At 38.5% G+C, this 18,610-nt stretch overlaps 1 protein-coding gene across 2 annotated transcripts in view; it reads right to left on the bottom strand.

Annotated features, from left to right (window-relative positions):
- Nucleotides 1-18,610, bottom strand: part of lrch1 (leucine-rich repeats and calponin homology (CH) domain containing 1) — an 81,366-nt gene that overhangs the window by 43,348 nt on the left and 19,408 nt on the right. For both annotated transcript variants that reach the window (XM_007891757.2, XM_007891758.2), the window contains exon 2: nucleotides 1,202-1,346. In XM_007891757.2, coding sequence (XP_007889948.1) covers nucleotides 1,202-1,346 — 145 coding nt within the window. The remainder of the gene's footprint in view (nucleotides 1-1,201; nucleotides 1,347-18,610) is intronic.

Here is an 18,610-nt window from a genome sequence, read left to right as displayed (position 1 = left end):
TTCACTATATTGGAACCTATGCAGCCGTCAGAATCTTCTTAGACCGTTTTGGAAACAATACAATGTGAAAAATCATATAGGAATGCTGGAGGCCGAGAATCTGCTCCCATGACTTCAGTCCAGAGGCAGCTCTCAAATAAACTCAAGTCTTGGAGAGATATGGTGGCTCAAACATTTCCCCACTATTAAGGCCATGTCTCTCTGTGTTTTGAACTGTTGCCACCTTCTATTTCTGAAGTACAGCTCTGGTGCTTGTGGAGCTCCTATGAATATTAGAGCTTTGTCTAAAATGAATCCTCTTGGATTAGGCCAGCATATTCTGCTACATAGACTTCATTCAAGAACAGGACAAGACTTGGTTGCAATGCTCCAGGTCAAATAGCCTACAGGCATTCAATGAGGTTTTAGATAAGAAATTAACAAAAAGCAACTCCTGTAGGTATCCAAATATGGATCAGGGAAGCCCTCTCGACCTTATTTCCTGCTGAACACCTCCTTTGACCACAAATCTGCTTTACTGAAGCAGGAACTGGATTTGGTGTCCAAGCAGGAGGAGAGTCGGCCTCACAAACATCCAGGATTGGTATGTTTGAATTTCGCATTTTAGATCCATTGTTTCGACTCGCACATGAAATACAATCAGCTTGTACAGGGTGATTGTACAGTCCCTAATGATTGTGAGCTGATTTGTGATCAAAAGAGGACAGGTAAGGAGAGAAAATTGGGAGTGAGAGAATAAAGAAATGAAAAAGCAGCACCTTCATCTCAGTGATCAGGTACAGCAACCAGTTATAAGCCACAACTCATGGTATAAACTCATCTAAAGTGCTGATGGTTATTACTGCTGAGTATTCATTTTCGAGCTCCATCACACTCTGGTTAAACCATTTGGGAAAGCCAAACAATCGGACTGCTCAATTTTAATAGTCCACTTATCCACTGTGGAAGAAATCACATTGCAGTGAGAATACAAACCACAAAACTGCACGTTTCGTGCTTATATAATTGATGCATAATAAAACTAATTCAGTGAGGCCAGAACAACTAGTCATTAATGTATTCTCTGGTGAAGTTCAAAGTACCATTCTCTTATGAAGCAAAAGTAGCTTGATTTGTTTATTTCCTGATTGTCTTCTCTTGTCCAACACAAATACTTCAACTAGGCAAAGGCCAATGATCTTTCCGGTTGATAATGTCTCACCTCAAGTTTAAATAGGTCAGCATCTGCAGATTGATAACCATGTCTGGAATGACTCGAATGCAATTGTGATACAAGTTTAACATCTCCAACGAGACGAATTGGCACAGCTCCACTGGAATTTCACTCAGTCTGTTCTTCGACAGATCTGCCAACAAAACAAATTAGTACATCTTTTAGAAACAAGTTGGGAGGAAAAGAGGCTGAATGCACGAATTTAAAATCTTACTGTGCCTTCTTGATGGTAGCACTGCAGGATAGACAGTCATAAAATAGTACAAGTTTGTCACAATTTTAGAAGCAATTCTCAATAACTTAAGACATCAATGAATAACACAAATCAGGAAAATTTAACTTTCCAGTGAGGTGTCAAAAAAATTAATTCCAAATATTGATATTGATGCAGTGCTGTGAACTTCAAAAGGCTGTAGTAATAAAACCTAAGTATTGTTCACAGAATCCTAGAAATATTAGGAGGCTCTTCAGGCCATCAAGCCCAAGATGGTACTCGCTTATCCACTGGAGCTAACTATTCTAACCCTATTCAGCAATCCTAAATTTTATTCTCTAAAATACTAGATTAAGGCAAAATTTTTACTTGTTGGCATTAGCAATGCTCAATTTTTCTCAGTCTATATAATCCACTAGAGTAACAAGGAGGCCTTGTCATTTTTTCAGATTTATATCTTTCAGATTTAGTTTGCTTGCAAATGACAAAGTGTAGCTCTGGTTTGCCATCTCAACCTAAAGATCATACCCTCAATCATTTGCTACTGTCAGCAAATTCCACTAAGAACATTGATTTTTGAAATGTTGTGAAAGATTACTGGCCTAATTATATATCAGCAGAACCTCAGTATACTGCGAATGGCTCCACACACAAATTCTAGCTCTGAAAGCTCTGAAAAGCTGATCCAAAACACTAAGCATATGTGGGTTACTAAAGCCATTCACTGCTCAGAGATTAATATGCATAATTATGCACAGCAGGATTGAATTCAAACTGCATAAGTGACAGTGGTGTGCTACTAGAGGTGCTAATGTCAACCTGAAGTACACAGCTTGAATAATTCAGAATATTAAGACTGATTTCCAACATTGCTGTAGTATTTGATTGTACTTTAAATGCCCCTCTCTCTCTTTCTGCGCTCTTATACAGTCACACAGATTAAATCTGAAAGTAATTCAAATCCTTGGCCTGTCACTTTCTATGGTATTTCTCTAGTGATTTATTTTTGTTCACCTTTTTCTTCTTCCCATACTCCAAAATCCCTGGCCAAATAGTTTGCCTCTCTGAGATGTCCTCCCATTGCTCTGAACTGACTGTATGGAATTATGCAAGGTCAGAACAGACAATTCAATCGTCTGATACCGTCTTCACTCCTTCAGCAAAATGTGTGGTCTCTCAATATTTCCCAGAAAGCAGCCTTAACTCACCACATAGGAACCTCGCTAATGCACTGTGAACTTTTCTATATACAGTATATTATACATTTTACATAAAAAAATTAAGTACACTGCACACAAGAAAATGCAATAGTTTCCAGAAGCACAGCCTCTGATTGAAACAGAAATGGATTGTTTATGGCCCAGTATCCGAAGTAGCAACACAAAATATTAAATCTCCATTAAGCAAGAAATGTGAGCCCGTTGGCAGAGCGTGAAAGCTTAACGTCTCTGTCACAGAAATCACTGTTCATTGATATATAAAAAAAGGATAACCCCAGACACCATTAAATCAATTATGCACAACCTACTTTTTAACAGTTACTCCCACTTCATTATAATGATTAAATCCATTTGGAACGTTTCTGAACAGACTTATTTTTAGATTTAATTTCAAGAATCAAAACTATACTTCAGGGAAAACCATTTCTATGAGATAATTGTGCATATTAATCCTCTGAGGAATTAATGTATTTAGCAACCCACAGACCTTGAGGCACTATTGCAGCCTCCTCTAGAAGGGTTTAGTATTTGTCTTCCACATTTTTGGATGGGTGATATCTGAACAGTAAACAAAGTAACACTGATGCGTTGTTTCTACATTATAAGCAAGCAGCAATAGACACATTACACATTTAATTTGCACTGAAAGAGTTATAATTATCAAATCAATACTGGACAAAAACTTTTCAATGCTGAAGAGGTTGTTAAGTTCACAAATCAAGTGCATGAATTGAAGAACAGCAGAGGGATCTCTTCACCCACAAAATACAGTCAATCCAATTCATGTTAGATCTTGTGAAGCACTTTGAGACGTCTTGATGCACTGTATCAAATGGAAGGATTATATCAAGATATATAAGAACTGATGCATTCTCTGTGCTGAGAAGGCAAGAAGGCAGGGATTCCACTTTACTGGTACAAACCATACAATAGATACTTGAGGGGTTAATTCTATCAGTTCTTCGGCTGAACTCAACTCACGTCTATTTAAATCCTTAAATAAGCTTCCCTTTCAAAGCTGAATCTCACTATGCTGAAGCGGGTCCAACCCAACAAACGCAGCCGAACACCTGACCCCCTTAATTCAAATCTAGACTGAATCCTTTCATAAACCCTGCTTCCTAAGAGAATTCATCTTTGAATTTGAGAATTTGACTGGTCAGTTGAAGAAGATAGATGGGACAGGGAGAAAGAAAGAGAGAGAGAGAGAGAGAGAGAGAGAGTGGCGAGATCATCACTCCTATATATTTCAGGAAATTCCACTCTTTCTATAGCTTCTGGCTCCACTCGCATAGAACGAGTTACTCGCTGGACATAGAGCTTATGCTCCCACTGAAGAAAGAGTTCACTGTTTTCTCCAAAGGCAACTTCGAAAATGTTGATTTAATGTCCTTTTACACCCACACACTCCAAAGTAATTGCAGCAACACATTTACATAATGGAGAAATATCAAAACTATTTTTGCAGTAAATAATTCATAGGACTTTATAAACCCAAGAATGAGAAGGGAAGTGCATAGTGTGAGACTTTGGCCATCACCGTTCAAACAACCAGCTGCGCAAAAGACATTTTTGAGGTAAATGTCAAATGCCAATGTGGTCAGAAACAGCAGTTGGTTTACAAATACATTCAAGAAACGAGTTATTAAATGAATAGAAACAAGGCACTTTGAAAAAGGGTGGACAAAGTTCTCCCAGTGAGTTTTTTTTAGCTACACCATAGAGACGGGAATAATCAGGAATAACCAAGAATAATCAGCAGTCAGCGCAAGTCTCTGATGACAAGTAGGACAACAGTAGAGAAGCTATAATTCTCCTCAGCACTTTGGGATAGAGAGGGCAAAAATCAGCCAAGGTTTCATTCTATTTATTCTTCTGTTGGAGGTGTGTATGTGATTTGGGGCAAGCACAGCTGGCATGGCTTGTCACAGTGCAATAGACTTATCAATAATGGCTGCTCAGAGAAGGTATTGCAGAGGGTCTGCAGCTCATGATACCATACCACAGAAAAAAGTCAAATGCCTTGAGGAGAGGAGAAAAGAATTGATGGAAAAAAGTTACTGCAAAAAAATTGATGAGACCTGCATGCAAATTGCATTTTCCAGCAGAGAACACTGGATAATGATCAAGAGGAGAAACCCTGACTGATTTATTTCTGTCTAAACTCAGGAGGGTAAAAGCTAGGTATAGCACCTCACTTACTGCCTTCACTGAGATCAGATCACTAAGCAGGATTCAAACCCGGGTTCCTTCCTCATCTGAATGAACCCGCCTTATGCCAGGCAGTATATTAAATTATTAGCTTGTTATGGAACCAAGAGAACTACAGGCAGTTTCACGTTTGAACTGTAAATATTTCAATCATTTCTTTTAAATTAACAACGTAAATAGAATTTTTGACTGAGGTCAAAGAAATAAACCAGTGTCATTTCAGACAGAATAAATGCAAAGAAGCTTCAGGCTGCAATCCTTCACATCCCCACAGTAATTAGGATATTCAGATACCAAGGTCACAGCTGAAGATCCTGTTAAGCCTGACAGCTGTAAGAAACCAGGGGCATAGAAGGGATGTCAACAGCACAACTACATGAACTGTACATTCCCCTACAAATGCCATTGACATCAGTAACAGTGAGGGAGAAGAGAAGGATCTGCAGCAAATCTAACATTCATACTGGTCATGGATTCTCTTCACAGGTTTCCCTGAAGCCATCCAACCAAACAACAGTACAAATATAGACAAACAGTTTCTATAGCTTTCCTTCTACGGCTTTTCTTTGTTGCAGTTCTTTCCAGGCTGTGCACTGTCTGTCCTCTGGTCAATCTGACCTGGATACCACAATTGGCTGTTCTTGAGCCAAGAAAATATTATTTTTCTCCCTGTGGAGAAACAACCTCACTGCTTCACTGGTTTTTAGACTGAAGTACGGTGGTTTTGTCCATTTTTCTTTACCTGAATTTGGATAACATGAAACCTGTAGCGTAATGGTTAGAGCACTTGTCTTGGAAGCGAGAGAGGTCCTGGGTTTGATTCCCAGCAGGGTGAAACCTTCGGCAAGTTACCTTACTCCACACGCCTCTGGTTACCTAGCGGTAAGTAGGAACCTGGTTGCCCCTAGGCTCTGGAACTCCATCCCCCGGTGCCTTGCCTTGCTTCCTCCCTTTCCTCCTTCAAGGCCGGTCTCAAGACCTTTCTCTTTGACCGAGCCTTCAGCTCCCCTCTCGACTCTCTACCCCCTCCTCGCTCCCTCCCCTCACCCTGACCATTTCCCCCCCTGCTCGGGTCCCGACCCCCGACGTGAAAGGCGCTCTATAAATGAAATCTTGTTGTTGTTGTTAGTTGATCAGCGGATTGTTTTCTGGGAGTAATAATCCCTTTTAAATAATAATAATAATTTGGTGACTCAATCCACAGCTGTTTCTGGGACATTGCTGTGTAAAATTGGCTTTATTTCGCCCACAAAATATACAGTCAATTAACCTTATAATATATTCTGTAAAGCGCTTTGAGACATACATAAGGCATACATTTTCTATTGACAGTCATAGTTCATCACACAGAGCTGCAGTAAAACTATCATGGGGGAGGAGGATGGGAGAGAAAGGAAGAGTTATTACCCAGAGGTTTTACTCACAGGCTGGTGAAACATTCTGAAACTGTTTGTTCAACTTCTTAAATATGTTTTTCATAATCACTTTGAACTGAAACACATGCACAGAGCACATGCAGACTGTCTTGAGACAGGGTACTATTGTAGATTCAACCTTAATTAAGCAGATGAATTGCAGACTGTTATAAATAATCTGTGAAGCAGATAGATACATCCTACAGGTTGCATATTGGACAATCCTAGTTTAGGTCATCAGTTTTACCCACTAATATTTTATAATTATTGTTATTTTCAATTAAAATATTTCACTTTGGAAGATTGAGTGTTGTAACTATTGTAGATTTTTGATGAAGTATTAATAACGAAATATCTTAAGAACTGTGGTGATCAAAGAACGGCAATTATAGTTCCCAATAGCTCAGTGGATAAACACACCATCTGGTGTGGTACTGCATCATGGAGAAGAGCAGATTCCAATTTCAATTCCTGGACTGTTCTAAATTAGCTGATCTCAGCTGAGGCAACCACAATTAGTTTAGTCACAATTAGACACTATAAAGGTAAGTTTTATGTAAGTTTTACTGTATATGCACACTCATTTTAAGTTAGTTTTAAGATGGAAAATTAAAGCAATTTCAACTTTAGACAGTGACCTATTCATTTGCATTTTTAGTATCATCCAGCTATTTTAGGTTATACCCTATAGTATCACAGCAATACCCAAACCCATTAATTTAGACAGCTGAGTGGAATTAATATAGGTTTCAACCCCTTATCAAATGTTACAACTATTAATAGATCTCATCCTATTAGTCCAAGTTATTTAAAACATTCTTCCTGGGAATAGCAAACTATTTTGCCTAAGCAAATGGTATTCTATTGTGCCTCTGAAGCTTTTAATATTTTAGTAAAATTATACATTTAAATAAAAAATGAACTTTTGAAGTGTAATTGTTTAAAGTCGTAATGTAAAATTATTATTTTTATTATTTATTACATATTTTCTATAACGGACAAAAAATGTGAAATGATATGCCAAGCAGTAACTCCACAGGAGTTATACTGTACTTTCTTGTTCCATTTGTCAAATTTCAAATTTTCAAATTTCATCCGATCCGTCTAAGTTATTTACAACATTCTTCCTGGAAAGAATTCAAACATAAAACTACATTCTACCATGACTTCAATTACCAGAAATTGAGGAAGAAATATTAAAGCTTTGATGATTCAGTCAATTCATTTTACAGTATATTCTGTGAAATGCTTTGAGACGTCTCAAAGACATGATTATCCTTATTGTCTGTGTTGGGGATGTTAGTTTATTTTTATACATCTTCTATCAATGGCTATTATTTATGTATTTCATAGGATTTTAGTCCCAGCAGTTAGTCTCCACCCAAATTTCCTGTGGTGGGTTTTGATTTCTCCACATTGTACTTCAAAAAAAATTAGTTATGCATATCCGCAGGTTAAGCAATCTTTAACAATGTAAAATTCCTTTCCAAGTTGTTAAGAGCGATTCACATGAAATTAAAAAAGACACCAGTGAAAAATACTATCATCGGAGTTGCTATCTTCCCTAGATATAATATCAGATTCATTGTTTCAACACTAGCTAGTAATTCACAACATAAAAAAGCACTGTGTTTAAGTCTATAACTACATAAAATAAGGCAAAAAAAATTAAACTTGACTAATCATATATTCAGATTGTGATTAAAGTGGGTCAGCTGGGTACAGTGACAATGCCACAATTCATCTCAACATAGATTTGAGATAGCAGCAAACAACATTCAAATAATTTGTTTAGGTGCATTAGCAGTAGACAACATGTGAAAAAACCAAGATTTCATTAAGGTAGGAGGATCCCTACTTTCTGAGCTCAAGGCTTCCCCATACATTACTTCAGTGGAGATATTATAGATTTCCAAGAATAATTAACTTGCTAAATTGATTTGTTCAGTTTTCACAAATCACAAGTAGTTATAGATGAGGGCAATTAATTTACTTAGATTTTCATAAAGCATTTGATAAAAGTTCCATATTCAATATCTTTAAAATAATAAAGATCATGGAATTAATAGCAAATTAGCCATTCTGATAAAAATGTGCTTTTTATCAATAAACAACCCTAATCAATTGAATAAAAAAGATAATTAATAGAAAAACCTTCTGATGCGGAAGGAGGCAGTGATTTATAAATTTTTGTATGGGGGCACAGTAATGGAGAAGTAGAACAGACTCAATAAAACAAAGTGATGCTGCATCGAAATAACAGAAAACGTACTGCATTTGCTTACGAAAGTGACTAGGAAGATATAGGATAAATAATTATGAGCTTTTCTTTCCCCGTGATGTATGCAGGAATTCTGTAGCAAAGTATAATACTTTCTAAATACTTTAGTATTCTTTCTGAGGTTAGAATACCTAAATAGTCCCAATTAGCAGTCAAAGCTCAAAACGCTTTACAACAAATTATCTGTATACAAACTCTGCCCTTATTGAGTGTGGGAAACCATTATGTTTCAACTGGGAGGGGTGGAAACCAAACTGAAAATCTGGCCTGAATTGTCGCCTGTTGTATTGATTATTGAGCTACATAGAAGGTGAAGTTCTATGGCAAGTGGGGGACATACTACAATTAACTTCTACTGAAAGGTTTAGTTGCAGCATAGGCTGCATCAATGATACTTTGTCAAGAATTGATGGTGTCCTTAAAGCAAGCAATTACTTTGCTGAAACACGTAGAGTGAGCATTTTGAAACTGAGTTATTAAGATGTGGAATACTCTGCTAGGTACAGGGGTTGAGGCAGAATCCTTATTAAGCTTTCAAAAGGGAACTTGGTAGGTTCCTATAAAGGAGAGGTGTGGTGAAAAGTCAGGGAAATGAGGCTGAATGTCTTGCTCTTCCAAAGAGTCAGTATAGGCATAATGACCTGTCTGGCTGCCCTCCGTGCTGTAAATTTCTATGGCTCTATTCCCATCCTTTTTGCCACTGCCTTCTTATGAGTTCATGTTACTTGTTCTATCAAGCTTATTTTCTTTTCAGTTCTCATGAAATCATATTAGCTATTCTTTGAACCACTGATTTGTTTGGAGCCTTTTGAGCCTTAAATCTAGCTAGATTTAAGATAGTTGCCAAAAGAACCAGAGGGGAGGTGAGGGGAAATGTTTTCAAACAGCGAGTTGTTCAGATCTGGAATGCATTGCCTGAAAGGGTAGTGGAAGCCGATTCAATAACAACTTTGAAGAGAGAAGTAGATAAGATATTTGGGGATGACAAATTTGCAGGGCTAAGGGAAGAGAGTAGGGGAGTGGGATTAATTTGGACAGATCTTTCAAAGAGCCGGCACAATGGGCCGAATGGCCTCCTTCTGTGCTGTATAATTCAAAGATTCTTGAACACTATGGTTGAGTCATCAGCAATTGTTTCGGCAAGAAGTTCCTCCTCCATATTGTTTATGCCTAGTGTAACCAACAGGAGATGAAGAACAGACCATTCAGTCACTCCCACCAATCTCTGCTGTCCAAGGCAGAACCTTATCTATTTAATGTCAACATTTCCTTTCCATTGTCAAGTTACTATTTAATCCAGTTAAATATGTGCTATGTTAAAATCTCAAATTTTTTAGTATTTTATCAACCACATTCTGAAAATCCAAATAGACCTTGTTAATTTAACTTGCCTTCAAAGAGATTTTCTGAAGATTCATGAGCTATGATCAATAAGAATTTGTGGAAATAATTGCCAAACATTGCGGGGAAATTTGGCGAATAGTACGGGGAATTGTAGGGTTTGCTGGTGCTATTGAGAGGTACGGTTTACTGTCAACCTACATTTTTTTCCACTTTCTTGATAAAAACTAAACATGAAAAAATACCACTCACAGACACACACTCCCAGAGAGACACACTCCCAGAGAGACGCACTCTCAGACAGAGACAGACACACACACACAGAAGCGAGAGAGACACACAGACAATGTCAACAGCGGGACTTCGGGATGAATGAAGCCCAATTTCTGCTCTGCCGCACCTCGCATGCATGTCCGGAGCCGCTCTGCCCGCAATAGCGGAACAGCCTCACCCACAAAGGTGTCAAGCAAACAGCTGGCAGCAGCACGCAGAGGCCCGGGGCTAAGCACACTGCATTATTACAGTTTGTAGCAGAGGTGGTGTTTGAACCAGAAGGCTGTTTGTAGCAAAGGGGCTGTTTGTAGCGGAGGGGCTGTTCTGGCGGGAAGACACTGTTCATGGCGGAGGGGCTGCTTGCAGCAGAGGGGCTGTTTGTAGCTGGGGGTTGGGGGGGGATGTTTGTATCGGGTTCTGTGAAAAAATTGCTGCCGCACTTTTCTGTTGGCCCAGGCTATGATCTATTGCTTCTAAAACCAACCTGATGGGCTGGTTTCTGAGCTCTTAGATGACGATTAGATGACCTATTGCAGCATATTACAAGGCACCTTGGAAAATTTTCTTGACTACTGATGTTAGAGTAACTCGTCCTTTGGGAAACTCCTTTAGGGATTTAAAGAAATACAAATCTTTAAAAAAAACTCTCACAATACTTTGGATACTCATAACGGAAAAGCAAAACTATCACATATATGCATTAGTTTAGGATTTTCAAACGCATTTCCAGTATCACTGTCTTCCTGCTTGTCAGCAAGGACGGCTCTGGAGCCTTAAACGGGAATCATCACATTAGAGAAGCAATGTGAGGAAGTATTGTAGATTATGATATCATGCATGATGCCCTGACATTTAGCAGTACAGTATGAATAATGTAAATCATGTGGTATGTTGATGAATTTTAAGAAAATCTTTCTTAGTTTGCACTGATCCTTCAAGACAGACATTTGAGATTACAAATAAATGATGGCAGAAGCATTACAATGCTATTAACAGATCAAGACTGGAGAGAAAAAGCCCGACATATGGGCAACAATGAGCTTCCTATAATTAGCTCCACAATGGTCTTTAAGAAAACTTTGTATTATTTGGTTATTCAGCTCATGGTTGATTGTGGGTCTGTGATGGTACAAAAGACTGTGCTGTACACCTACACAGTCATTGGACTTGATAGTAATTACCTGTGAATCTATTTGAGAGCTTTCAAGATGGAAAGACACAATGAAAATGCAAGTGTTTTCTTTAAAATTAACAAATATCTTGGGAATGAAAGTAAGGCAAAATTAATGAATCTTATCCTGGTAACGATTGCACAGTGTGAAAAGCTACTTCATAGTAAACTGAATATCAATTTCTTCTGCCATTCATATAATATGATTTTGAAAGGCTCAAAGGCTTTCCTCATTTATAGTTTGTTCTGTATTTTCCAATAGAATTAAGAACTGTGTGTCTCAGTTCATGATATAGCCCTGAAGAATTGACAAAAACGTAGGTCACATTGAGTTAAGTCAAAAATTCAAATGCTCACCTACCAGAGTTTCACATGAAGTCTAACTTCAGCACACAAAAGTTTATTTATGGACCAACAGTATGCAAATAAAATATCAGCAGCACAGTTCCCAGTGAACAAGTAACAGAATTCTAACAGCAGACACCAATACCATGGCACAACAAGTGATGATAAACTCTTGATATTTAAAATTTAAAATAAAGATTCTCTTCCTTGATGGCCTGGTGAATAAAAGCACTAAATCACATGTTAATCAATTGTCTGTGTGTGCCCATTCAGGTGGACATTAAAGATCCCATAGTACTAGTCGATTAAAAAAAAGTTTATCCCGCTGTTCTAGCCAACAATAAAACTGGTCATTCTTTTCATAGGTGTCTGGGTGATATTGCACAAATTAGCTGTGTTTGTCTACAAAATACATAGTAACTACACATTACAGCAAGTTTTGTGAGACATTTTGAGATGTCCTCTTGATGTGATAGATGCTATATCGAATTCAAGGATTATTATTTATTATAAAATCCATTTACCCTGCATCATTTTTCCTGATCTTCAAAAACATCGTAAAATCCTATTTTTGACCAATAACATCAAATTCCTCCTCTTCCCACCCTGTTCAATGACCCCTACTGTCTTTGTAATAGGCTTCAAGATGATATCCCATTTGAAAGGTGCCCTACAAGCACAGGGTATTGGAGTGACCCTCTTTTTGCAAGAACATGCAGCAGGGGGCGCTCCACTGTCCCTCTGAAAGTACTGAGATTGGCTATTAAGCCTTTCAAAGCTATTCACTAACAGAAGTTAGACATATATTTCACATTAGTTTGTTAATCCTGCACTGTAGATTTTCTGAGATTGTTAGTTATCCATGAAAGAAACCGCTGAGTGTTTTACAATATACCATCATGCCAGAAGAAACGTAAATTATATGAAACAATTCTTCAACAACTGGAGTTAAGCTGTAAATAGGGGGATGTGAGCAGTTCGCCACCTCTTCCCTTAGGATTGCCAAGGACCCCTTTTAATTTCCTGCCTTTAAAAAAAACAGGAAATTATGTCATGTCACTCAAGAGCTCTAGAGGGCATTTAAGAAACAAAACTGAGATTTATCCCACCATTTTATGGACGACAATCAGAGAGAACTTCCCTTTTACCCTTTTTATTAGTGCATTTCCTTTATGAACATTCGTAGGCTGGGTGAACACATGTTCAGACAAACATGTTCTGTCAAAGTACAATCCTGTTGGAACAGCACACAAGATTTGATATAAATTACAGGACAGAGACACACTGCAGACAGGAGACAAAATATCTGCACTAGTGCTGTTGATGGGGAGGTTAGAGGGAGGTTGTAACGATGGTTGTACTGTGCAGTTAGCACAAGTTCAGCAAATGTCCTCCTTTCTGACAAATCATAAATACCATATGGTTTATTTCTGGCTTCCCATTCATGCAAAGGAAATTACTTAACTGGATTCTCAGGAACAATAAGCTGCTGGTCTTAGAAGACCAGGGCAGACACAATTGGAAGTACATGGAATTTTGTTTGTGGACTCGAAGATTTATAGTACTGCAGTGTGAATGTTTCACAAGTGCTGCCTGTGGTATAAATGAATCAATAAGCACAATGGGTAAAATATATTATCCTGCTCACGATGAGAAGTTGTTAATCAAAACATTATTTAAGACTCACTGCAAGCTTACCAAGGTCAGAGAGTGAATTACAGCAGGAATGCACACCTACTTGCTTTACCCAGAACTGCTCAGCCTCCACTGAAGTAAGCAGTTAATAGCGAACTTCTTTTTAAAACAATTTTAGCAACTGCTTTGACATTTCAGTTGGCAAAGCCGTTGCTTAAAGTTATACTCAGACTCCTGGGCCAGACAAATAAAAATCAGCCAGGGCTGCTAACTTACACAGAGGGTAATTAGACATTGGAGCTGGTTACCAGGAAGGGCGATTGTGACCAGGACTCTGGACTCATTCAATCAACAGTCTGATAGTTTAATGGGAGAACAATAGTGTGGGCGTTCTGGAAAGATTAGATCAAATGAGCTGAAAAGCCTTCTTCATCCAGGCCTCTCTCGTGATTACCTTATCACTGCAACAACTTGCATGTATATAGCACCCTTAAGAGTCGCATAGTGTCTCATCGTGCTAAACAGAAAGCGAGCAGGGGATGACAGGGAGGGGAAAGGTGACTGGGCTGGTCGAAAAGATTGTCTTTCTGCCATTTCATTAAAAGGTTTTTAATGAAACAACAGAAAGACGTGCAGCAGACCCACGTTTGCTGAGGGGAGAGGGTGAGCACAAGTTTGGAATTGGAGATCACAGAGATAGGGAGGTGTTAAGATGTGAAGGAATTCATAGGTGAGGGTTAGGACCTCTGAATCGATCCATTTGAGAGCCAAGGAGTGGAAATCAGCAAAAGGTGATGAGCATAGTTTGGTGGCAGATGACATTGTGGGTGGCAAAATTTTGTATGAGCAGGAGGTTGTGGATGTAGAAACTATGGAGGCAGACGAGGAGTGTGTTTGAGAAGATGAGTTGGGAGATAACAAAGGCGTGACTCAAAAAGCTTTGACTCACACAAAAGGAATATTTTGCATATTTTATAGGTGAAAATATTGTACCTACCCCTGTCCTTCCTTCTTTGCCCTCACTCATCAATGTTAGATCAAATTAGAAATGCCATCAAAATGACTAAATCCCTGGCTCTCAAATATCATCTGGCATTGTGACAACTTGGCACTATGTAATCTGCTTCCCATCCATTCTGTTGCCTATTTATATCTCAAACTTATCTATAATTGCATTTCTGTACTATCAAGGAAATGGGTAACACACCAACTTTCTAGTCCTTAAAAGTATCTCTAACCTCTGGAACTCACTCTGTCCCAGCCACCGCCCCGCCACCCACCCATCTGTCTTCAATTTCTGCCTCAACCTTTCTCTCATCAACCATGACTATAGTCACCTCCTTCCCCTATCCTTCCTGTTTGGCATCTGCCCTGATATTGTAAAATGAGTCATTGTCCTACATGAAGAGGACTATATAAATGCAAGTTATTAAAACTGTTAATAATAACTTGCATTTGATATAGCTTCGTATCACGTCTTCGAGACATCTCAAACGCTTCACAGAACACTGTAAAGTGAATTGACTGTATATTCTACGGGAGAAATGCCGCAGCCAATGTCCCACATCGGAGTCCCACAAACAGTCATGGATTGAGTGACCACATTTTTTTTAAGGGATTATTACCCCCCGGAAAAGTGATCCGCCAATCCACATAGTCTGCACCCCTACTTCATTTTAAAATAATTATCAAGTAATGAACAAACACACGTTGCTTATATTTTTACCAACAAAAGTTCCATTTCACATTTTTAAGTTTAATGATGGCCCCAAGAAGTGCTAGAATAATTTGCCTGTGACTGCAACGTTGTTTGGATGTGATTGGATTTTTTTGTACATCATGGGAAACCACAAAAATAGTCTTGATTTGTGAAGGTTTGCCAGTTCTCTGAATAAACTACTCAAATATGAATGCATACAGTGCTCCAAAAGAAGTTGAGATGTATCCCTAATAGCTCAGCTGATAAAGCTGCTGCCTGGTATGACAGAGACCAGAAGGATCCCAGCTCCAATTCTCGGTTATGCTGATTTGCCTGATTTCAGCCTTAGGGGCGGGAAGGCAGTGGGAAAGAAAGAGAAGGAAGAAAAAAAAGCCAGTGTTTCCAGTCACTGCCCAGTGATCCCTGCTGGAAAGTGCACATATTGATGTTGGTTGAAGAGGCTCTCTGACACCCGAAGAGCCACAACACCTTTCACATCTCAATAACATGATAAGGAGCTGTATTAAATGCAGCAATTATTATGAACTTACCTTAGGCTTTCAGGAGAAACTTTGTCAATCGGGGAATCTAAGCAGTGGATTGGCACTGCCCATATAAAAAAAAAGTCTTATTTTACAGCTGAAAAGAGCAGAGTGGCAGTAACAACATTTCAAAAACAATGGAGGGGGCGGGGAATAGACTTAACCTGTAAAAACTACTTTGCCTATAAGATTGCACTTGGCTATGAACATTTCTTACATCCAGTCTCAATTTGGAAGCTGCTTTTCCATAGTACTCACAAAATTTGGACTATTGAAGAATTTTCCATAATTCTGCATGACCTTATGTTTTAAGACAAAATTATATTTACAGTTAGGATTAGGCAGAATTTCAGAGCTCAGAAAAGATATCTGCAAACTTCCGCTGACTTCACCCATGTTTCTGTGCTCAAAGCAAGTGGAATTTGGCATTCTATTTCAGATTTCTGCCATGTCTGTACTTGCACGCCATTGCCAAGGATGTACTGTGACTGCGCTCTGCTGCACTGTGTATCTTTGCTTGACTGCTCTAATATGTGCAATAAAATGGTGATTTCCAACTGGAGGAAACAAAAACAGATTTCCCCTTTTAAGTTCTCGTGAAACTGTTGGCTGATGAGGAGACCGAGGAAGAAGCAAACAGTAAAGAGAACCCAAGTCCTCTGGTTGCCACATTGCATACAATTCAGTACAAGTCATCTAATGTATAAATGGAGGCGTAATCCATTCGTAGGAATAATTTGTAGTAATCCATAGTAGGAATAATCACAAACAATCCAGTGTGATTACATCTAATCTGCACCATCCTTCAGCCTGCAAATCTTACAGCAGACTGTAGGATGTGGTATTCCATAGGGATCCATATCACTACTGTTCACCAAACACATAAATTATTAGGACACAGATATAAGAGTTATTAGATCACAATTTGCAAGTGAAAATAAACTGGGGGATGATAAATAATGTAGAGGTTTCCAAAAGATGAAGGAAGACAAACAGGCTAGCAAAATGGGTGGATAGGTGATAGATGAAATTTAATATAAGGAAATGTAAAGTGATTCACTTTGGTAGGAAGATAAAGAAGGCGACTATATCCTGGATTGTAGAAAACAAACAGGAACAAAGGGATCCATGGATTCAGGCTCACAAGTAGCAGCACAGATGGATGTGGTCTCTGAAACCCTCCCAATCCTCGGGTTTACTGCTCTTTTTGGCAGTATTATAGGTCTCTTCTTTTAATTTTATACTTTCCCTAACTGCTCTAGTTAGCCATGGTTGAACCACTTTTCCTGTGGTATTTTTATTCCTCAAGGGAGTATGTGATCCCTGGGGAATTATGTACTATATCTTTAAAGGTCTGCCATTGCTGGTCTACTGTCATATCCTTTAATCTAATTCCCGAGTCTGTTTTAGCTAAATCCTCTCTCATACCTGCAAAGTTGGCTCTATTTAAATGTAAGACCCTTGCTTCGGACTTAAACACATCACTCTCTAACTTAATGCTAAATTCCATCATGTTATGGTCACTCTGCCCTAGAGGAGTCTTAACTTCCAGATTGCTGATTAGCCTATTTCATGACACAAAACAAGATCTAGAATCGCCTGTTCCCTGGTTGGTTCCTCAGCATACTGATCTGGAAAACTATCTCTAATGCATTCTATAAACTCATCCTCTAACTTACTTTTGCCAATCTATATGAAGATTAAAATCACCGACTTTTAGTGTATTTCCTTTGATACATGCTCCATAATTTCCTGGTTAATACGCGCAATACTGTGACTGCTGTTCAGGGGGTCTATAAACTACTCCTACTAGTGTTTTCTGCCCCTTGTTATTTCGTAATTCCACCCAAACTGACTCTACATCCTGATTTTCTGATTTAAAATCCTTCCTCTCTACTGTTTTTATCCCATCCTTTATTAGCTGGGCTACACCCCCACCTCATTTTCCTCATTGCCTATCTTTTCGTAGTGGAGTCCTGTAGCTCAGTGGTTAGAGCACTCGCTTTGCAAGTGAGAGACTTGAGTTCAATTCCAGGCAGAGGGCGAAACCTTGGGCAAGTTTCCTTACTCCACACAGAGCCTAATAATAATCCCTCCAAAACCAAAAACAATAATAAATTGGTCATTTTCAATCTAAGACTGTTTGTGGGACATTGCTGTGCGCAATTGGCTGCCGCGTTTGCCCACAAATATACAGTCAATTCACTTTACAGTGTGTTCTGTGAAGCGCTTTGGGACGTCCTCCCGACGTGAAAAGCGCTATATCAAATGCAAGGAATATTATTATTATTATTATTATTTCCTATATGCCGAATACCCCGGAATATTTAGCTCCTATCCTTGATCGCCCTGTAACCACGTCTCAGTAATGGCTACAAGATCATACCCGTTTGTTTCTATTTGTGCCATTAATTTGTCTATCTTATTATGAATGCTTTGTGCATTTAGATATAGTGCCTTTAATTTTGACTTCTTGCTATTTCCCCTACTCGCTAATGCCTTATTTTCTTTGCTGAACTTCTTGTCCCTCCTTGATACACTCTGTTTATCTTCCTCGCTAATCTGCTCTACCACCTTAGTTTTGCTGGTTTACTACTAACTGTAACCGTAACCTTCCCTTCCCCCCCACCTTGCATCGGTAGGAAAAAACAAATACAGTAAAATATAGTAAAGTTACAGTATGGAAATATCAGAAGAGCTTGCTAGAATACAGAAAAAAATCACCATGTGTCATGGTTGTAATTTTCATTAACCAGTACATTTCTGAAGGCAAAGTAGTTTTCTTTCAGTAAATATTTACAAAAGGACAACCAATGATTAAGGAATCCAATGAAAAATATGAGGTATTGCACTACATACGATATAATATTGTGATCAATCAAACAGCTTGCAGTAATTTCTTCCTATCGTATGTAATGTGCCGTGGAAGTCATGAAGCCAGTCGCTTATATAATTCTCAGAGTTAACACAAGAGCTGTATTCACTTCCTCATTTGCTGCTCATCAGTACCATGATATGATTTTTTTTAAAAAAGAAAACAAATCAAAACT

The sequence above is a fragment of the Callorhinchus milii genome, unplaced genomic scaffold (genome assembly GCF_018977255.1).
Source record: "Callorhinchus milii isolate IMCB2004 unplaced genomic scaffold, IMCB_Cmil_1.0 Scaffold4, whole genome shotgun sequence".
NCBI lineage: Eukaryota > Metazoa > Chordata > Chondrichthyes > Chimaeriformes > Callorhinchidae > Callorhinchus > Callorhinchus milii.
This window is presented reverse-complemented; position numbering and strand designations above follow the sequence as displayed.